Raw genomic sequence first — 7618 nt, forward strand, 5'->3', positions numbered from 1 at the left:
GAAGTCAGACCTTCTTCTACCCCTCTTATATGGCCACTTGGGAATCCACCCCCGCATCATCACCCCACACTCATCCCAGTCCACGGTTATTTCAATGGCGCAAGAGTGGACCTGCAGCATTGGCAATTACGAATACATGTTTGGATGATGTTTTCACCTCCAAACGTGTAACACAATCTGGTTAAAAATAAAAGTTAATTGTTGCCATAATTTAATTATAAAACATGTATTAATTGGACAAACAAATAACATTTTAGCATTATTAATTACATACAAGTATAACAATACTGTATGTTAACCACTGTACAACAAACATGTACTCAAGTAAAACTACTCACCATTTTGAGACGCAACAGGAATGTGTTTGGGTCACTCTGGTCATTTTCATGTCATTGACCACTTTATTTTCAGCTACATGTTATTACATCAGTAAATTGTGAATGTAATAAATTATATTGCTCATATTATATTGAGCAGTTCTCGGTTCTCAGAAAATATCATTTAATCCTGGGCGGCAGTGGTTAGCATGTCTGCCGAGCAATTCTGAGATTTCTGGTTTGAATCTCAGCTCCGGATTTCTAGTGTGTAGTTGGCATGTTCACCGGCGACCTACCATATTCCAAAAATGCCCATTAGGTTCATTGAGGACTCGAAATGATCTATAGGCGTGAATAATCACTTGCACATACAGTGCATTTGAAAAGTATTCGCAGCATTTCACTTTTTCCACAGCCTCATCCCATAATGGAATAAATGACAACCTGGGGGAGAAAAGTTTTTATTTTTGAAAATGTATTCAAAATTAAATAAGACATCACAGGTTAACTTTTGCATGTTCCATTTAAAAAAAAAACACTACAACAATGATAGATGAACACAAATAGGTTAGAGACTTTCATTTGACATTTGCCTACATTTTTCCGCCAAGCATCGCTGTAGTGTATTGATTCAAGTGCTAACCACAACGCTATGCAAACTAGCCCTGGTAAACTGCCGCATTTTCATAGGCCGTTACATGTGACACTTAACATTCCATTGTGATGTTTATAAAAGAAGACAAAGGAAATAGAGGTGGTTGTCTTTTACCGGATCAACTGGACTAACCTGTTCTGAGAAAAACATCATTGTGGCAAAAAATAACAGATTGTGAGGTACACTAGGTCATAGCCTGGAGGAAAAACTGGAAACAAAAGTCTTCCTGGCTTCATCTGAATGTAAACATTAAAAAAAAAGAGCTTACACAGGGACATTACATTTAAACTAAGCAGATAATGATAAAAGGATTAAATAATAGCTGCCATTGACGGCTAGAGATATCCAAAAATGATTTTAACTATTTCTATTAGTTTAACATTTTTTTTTCACTTTTGTTAACAAGAGTATGAAAACCTAGTTTTTTTTTTGTATATTTAGAACAAATATAAAATTGTGAGTTAACTAGTGGACGATGACAAATTTTAATCGCTTGATTTTTAATATTCTTTTATTTTTTAAATCTTTTTTTTCAAAGAAGAAAATATTATAAAAAAATTAGGGGCATTGGGTAATTAATTTGTTTTATTGTAATTAATCGCATGACTTTACGAGTTAACTCACGATAAAAAAATAATAATAATTAGGGGCGTCAGGTGATTACATTTTTTACTTGTATTTAATCGCATGACTTCACGATTAATAACACATTTTATATCTGTTCTAAATGTGCAAAAAATATATAGGTTTTCATACTCTTGTTAACAAAAGTGGGGGAAAAAATTGTACTAATAGAAATGTGAATGAGTTCAACTACATCCAAAAACCTCCTCTTTGGTCTTCCTCTAGACCTCCTGCCTGGCATTTGGAAACTCAGCATCCATCTGCCAATATACTCACTATCTCTCCTCTGGACATGTCCAAACCATCCCAGTCTGGCCTCTGACTTTCTCAGTGATGAAATCCCCCTTGTTTCAGTTTTATCAACAACTACAAGGTCCCCAGAAGAGCATATATCTCTACCAATGCCCACATACAGTATAGGTTTATATATAGGTTTCGTGCAGTGTGTCACAGACAGACAAAACAAACAAAAATCATAACCATTCGCCACAAATCTCTCACAATAGCTTGAAAACGTCCCTTTCTAATAATGTAAACAAAGTTTTAGTTTCGTCGCTCATAATAGTGTTTGCATCATCAGGAGTAGAAAATAAGTGAGCTGAAGCTGCTTACTTGACTCTTTCCGACTGCGCTTTATCTTTATTCCCGTTTGGTTCTTGCCTCCACAGTCCGAGAGGACCGCTGGCATCCACGGCCACGTCCATGTGCCTGTCGGGCAGTAACCACTGGAGGAACAACAGGAAGAGGAAGTCTAGAACCGCCACAAAGGAAAAGATAGAACCGGCCACCGGGCCGCAGTGAGTCCTAAGCCTCCGGAGACGTCGGTCAAGGGGAAGCACCTCCTCGCCGCATACTCTGTCGTACACCTGAGACAGAAAACACTTTTACTTGCTTGAGCTCGGCTTTATCTGTTAGGAAACACTTGCGGCCCACCTCCGCGTCAGTGCACGTTAGTTTACTTCCACAAATCGCCGCGGAAGGAAGGTTTACATGTTGTGCCAAACCCACCTTTTCTGTCCTCTCGGCAACATTTCTCCAAGTGTACAGCTTGCGCACCCGTGCGTGAATGGAGGCGGGCGTGGAGATGGAGCCAGAACGCTGCCGCGCTATGACCGCTTCCAGCCCGGCGCACAGCGAGCTCACCGTTGGCTCACAAAGCGTGATCAGGTCCTCGGGAAGCACCTCTGGAATCCCACCCACGCGAGTGCTGACAACCTTGGGGGACGTGAACAGAAATAATTACATTTCAACTACAAACTGACAAGACATTTCGTCTTTATTTCTTGACAGCAAATAGGGATGGAAAATGCTGTGAAAAAGTATTTGCCTGCTTCTCAAATTCTCCCCATTTTAGTGTTTAAGATCATCAAACAAATCTAAATATCAGACAAAGGCGGCTTTTAAATGGTAATTTTATTTACTAAGGGGAAAAAAATATTCAAAGCAACCTGATTGTCACCCTCCTCAGCAGCAACAAATGGAAATGAGCCTTTGAAATTGCTGTGAGAACATTTTGGCACACTCTTCCTTCCAGGATTTCTTTAATTCGGCAACACTGGTTGGTTTTCCAGCATGAAGAGCCTTTTAAAGACATGCCACAGCATTCAAATCAGACTTTGACTAGTCCATTCCAAAACCTTTATTTTGTTGTTGTTCTTGAACAGGTCTGATCTCGACTTTTTTTTTTCTCCCACAAGGCCAGGTAGCTTTGCATACCCCCCCCCCCCACCCCACCCGATAATAAATAATATAATTTTATGTTTACTTGGGCTATCTTTGTCTGATACAGTACAGGCCAAAAAGACACACCTCATGCAATGCATTTTCTTTATTTTCATGACTATTTACATTGTAGATTCTCACTTGAAGGCATCAAAACTACGAATGAACACATGTGGAGTTATGTACTTTGAAAAAGGTGAAATAATTCAAAACATGTTTTATTTTCTAGTTTCTTCAAAATAGTCACTCTGATTATTTTTTGCACACTCTTGGCATTCCCTCAATGAGCTTCAAGAATCACCTGAAATGGTTTTCAAACAGTATTGAGGGAGTTCCCAAAGGTGAGAATGCCAAGAGTGTGCAAAGCAGTAATCAGAGCAAAGGGTGGCTATTTTGAAGAAACTAGAATCTAAAACATGTTTTCAGTTATTTCACCTTTTTTTGTTTGTTAAGTACATAACTTCACATGTGTTCATTCTTAGTTTTGAAGAATCTACAAAGTATGACAATAAAGCTAATGCATTGAATGAGATGTGTGTGTGTGTCAAACGTTTGACCTGCACTGTATTTGTTTGATGATCTTCAATATTAAGAGTGGGGAATTATGCAAAAAAATATATTTAAAAAAATGAGAGGAGCATAAATACATTTTAATGGTACTGTGTGTAGGGTGAAGGAATGAAGCGCACCTGCAGTCCACAGCTAGCTCCCTCCACAATGGCCATGCAGAAAGCTTCAGTGAGTGACGTGTTGAGGAAGATGTGACCTTGCACCAGAACTCCTCGGACATCTTTGTTCTCCAGAGGCCCCAACAGGCGCACTCTGCAGTTATAACAATTCAGTTAAAAATATAAAAACACAAAACACCAATACATGATTAGCAGGACCGCTGCCTGGGTTAATGCAAAATATAGACAAAAGTATTTGGATACATAACCATTGAAGGCGAGAAAGACAGGAAGTGCAAACAAAAATATGGAGTTTGTGCTCTGAGATTTTGTTTTTTGTCTATTAGTATGATTAAGAGTCACTGCGGTTGACCTGGGAGATGTCCTGAATCTCCAACATTTGTTAATCTCTGAGGTGTTAAAAGTAAACTTCTTCTATACCCAAAAAAAAGACTTATGCCATTTGCTTTGTGCATCTGGGAAAAATTTGCCTCACAATTCTATGGTTGGTAGTTAAAATCCGCACTCCAACCATTTGTGGAGTTTGCATGTTCCCCCTGCGCTTATGTTGGTTTACTCCAAGAAATCCAGCTTCTGCTAACGTTCCAAAAACTACAAAAGATTGTCCTTAGGTGTAAATGGGATCTGATTGGTTGTCAATTTGTCCCATTTGCCCAAATAAGCTGTATCAAAAAATGACGCTTAAATGAACATGCTGTTATAGAAGCAAACAAGTTATTGTTTTTTTGCATATTTGGAGAGTTAATATAAGTGATGTTTTGTCTGAAACAAAGAATAGAGACCTGTGATAAAAATGAATCTGGCAGTTTGAAAACTGATAACAGGTAAAGCAGGATAAAGCTGGCAAATGTGTGTTAGAAAATCTAAAAGTACCTACCTGTCATGTAGCTGGTATTTCTCCCTAACTTCCTCCAGTACAAGTCTCTTTGGTCCCTCTCCACCAATGAGGAAATGCAGATCTGGATGTTTGAGGCAGAGCTCTGGTATGATTCCACTGAGAAGATCAATGCCTGAAAATGTGAAGCCTCGGATGAAGGGTCATCTTTAAACCGTGACTAACCATGAGAAACAAACACCACCAAGATAGCACCTTTGCGGTAGACGAGGCGACTGATCACGACGATGGTGATCCTGTCGCTGTGGCGCTGAGACGGATCGGGCGTGAAGTCGCTGTGCTCGACGGCGTTGGGAATGACGGAGACGATTTCTGGATCGAGCGCGGCACGCAGAACCGTGTTCTCCTTGCTGGTGTAGGAGACGCATACGATGTGATTGGTGTCGCACAGCGACACCGTCAAGAGCTTGTTGGTCAGCACTGAACTCACATCAGCAAAGCCAAAGAGTGAGTGGTCAGTGAACACCTGTGAAATAAAATATCTATTGTTTATACAAATCTTATACTGTGTGAACTTCACTATAGCTGAATGTCAAAATTATAAGACACGCAGTGTGAATGTATTTCAAGAGCCACATACCGTGTTCAGTCCCATGGTCTTAGCATGGAACAAAGCATCGTGGGCCATAGCGGAGAATGAGCTGTGTGAGTGCACCACAGTGATGCGCTCCCTGACAAACACACAGCGTAGGAGCGGCATGCTGTGGAAGAAGGTGGTGGTGGTGGACTGGTTGTACATCACATGCAGAGGTAGGTAGTAGACCTTAAGGCCATTGGTCAGGTACCTGACGCCCTTCCTGTGGCCGTAGGCGTGCGTGACAATCACCACCTTGTGTCCCTTCTCCATCAGACATTGGGACAGGAGGTAAATGTGACTCTCCACTCCTCCCATGTTGGGGTAAAAGAAGTCAGACACCATGCAGATGTTATGCTTCGTCACGGGGACTTTGATGGGCTTTGCTGAGTGTCCAGAGACTGCTTGCGATTCATGATTGAAAGCTGCTGCCCTTCTTTTGTGACCCATTGTACTTGGATGACAATAAACGTCAGCTGTTTCGACAAAACAGAAATATTATCTAAGCTGAATGTCAAAACAAACAATGTTGAACTACAAAACAGTTCGAACATTAGCACTGAGCTAACTATTGAACCTCTAAGCTTTACATACATCATAAACGCAGACGTTTTTATCGACTCTATTCAACTTTCCTTACCGTTTTGTCTTGTTTCTGCTTGACAAACTACAGACAACTCCCTCTGAGGTGTCCATCTTCAGCTCGACAGGCGCAAGCCGGTGTCGGAGCTGGTCGACACCCGCATCCCTGTGTTACTTCCGGGTGTGTGACGTCACATAATAACGTTTGTGCCTCTGCTATAGTGACACCTATTGCTGAACCTCAGTAATTGCAAATATAGTTGTAGTGAATTGTATTTTTCCCGCATTTGTCAACAATACAATCATTATTATACTCATATATTTATGTACGTATTCATTTTTGGGGGGAGGAGATGGGTTTATGATGCCCACAGCTAGAATAAATATGTCAAAATGCACGATAAATGTAGAACACAGGTGACCAAAGTACCCACAATCTGAACCTACAGTAGTTCAGATACTTGAGTAAAAACTAGAAATATTAATAAAACTCCTTCAATTAATTAGAAGTTAACCTTACCCTTACACTACTCAATAGAGGCTCAAACTAATGGAGACAAATATATTGCATGTTGTTAAACATATTGGCCATCAAAGATAATTCTGATTCTGATACTGGATATTTACTAAGGCGAGTTAGTTGAGTTCTCAGACTTTGCACGTTTTCAGCAATTATGTTGAAACATACAAACATAGACAAAAATGTTGGCAACCTTTTATTAATGAAAGAAAACACAGCAGTGGTCACAGAAATAACTTGAATCTGACAAAAGTAATAATACAGATAGATTTAATGGAAAATAACTGATAAAAAATCAGCTATTGCTTTTGAATTTTGTTTCAACGGAATTATTTTTAAAAACAAACTCACAAAAGAGGCCTGGAAAGAAATAATGGCACTCCTAAAAAAGATTGAACATCATTTAACCATGGGGCCATGTTAAGGTGTGTTCTCTTAAGGGGTGACAAGTAGTCACTTGTGCTGCTTGGTGACACGGTGTGAACCACAATACACTTGGGCCAGAGGAAGTGAAGGAGAGAGTTGTCTCAGGAGATTGGAAGAAAAATGATTGACAAGCCCCAAAGCACTTTAAAGGGAAAGGCTAAAAGGCCATCTCCAAGCAGCTTGATGTTCCTGAGATTACAGTTTCACATATTATTCAGAAATGTAAGTTTCATGGCTCTGTTACCAATCTCCCTGGACAAGGCCGCAGGAGAATAGTTGATGATATTGAATAATACACATGGGAATAAAATAGCTCTACTGTGAAACAGTTTGTTTTTTTCTTTAATTGACAAGGGATACTAACTACCAACAATTTTGTCCACATGTCTATATAATGTATTTACTTTACAAGGTTTATTATCTCTCTTTTTGACTTGAAAAAGTAGAATACTGACACCGTTGTGGAATGTAGTGAAGAAAAATACAAAGTAGTCAGGCAAACAAATACTAAGATAGTACAGATACCTAAACATCTATTTCCATACACTAAAAAGGTATTTATAGTTTACTTCCAACCACTGGTTAAATATTCTACTGTAGCTATAATTTAAGCC

The 7618-nt window shown here is 39.5% G+C and overlaps 1 protein-coding gene across 2 annotated transcripts; it reads right to left on the reverse strand.

Annotated features, from left to right (window-relative positions):
- Positions 1 to 614: 614 nt before the first annotated feature.
- On the reverse strand, positions 615 to 6248 carry piga (phosphatidylinositol glycan anchor biosynthesis, class A). 2 transcript variants are annotated; one of them, XM_086090377.1, is made up of 8 exons: positions 6117 to 6248; positions 5688 to 5952; positions 5483 to 5603; positions 5098 to 5368; positions 4885 to 5017; positions 4008 to 4140; positions 2605 to 2811; positions 615 to 2462 (listed from the first exon to the last, which is right to left on the reverse strand). In XM_086090377.1, the coding sequence occupies exons 2-8, from the start codon at positions 5924 to 5926 to the stop codon at positions 2205 to 2207; spliced, it is 1362 nt and encodes a 453-aa protein (XP_085946503.1). In that variant the 5' UTR covers positions 5927 to 5952; positions 6117 to 6248; the 3' UTR covers positions 615 to 2204. The 2 variants fall into 2 exon arrangements, with proteins under 2 accessions (XP_085946503.1, XP_085946502.1); XM_086090376.1 differs by having other exon boundaries at positions 617 to 2462; positions 5483 to 5952.
- Positions 6249 to 7618: the final 1370 nt, after the last annotated feature.

This window comes from Leptonotus elevatus, chromosome 12 (genome assembly GCF_054856555.1).
Source record: "Leptonotus elevatus isolate MCC_2025b chromosome 12, RoL_Lele_1.0, whole genome shotgun sequence".
Lineage (NCBI taxonomy): Eukaryota > Metazoa > Chordata > Actinopteri > Syngnathiformes > Syngnathidae > Leptonotus > Leptonotus elevatus.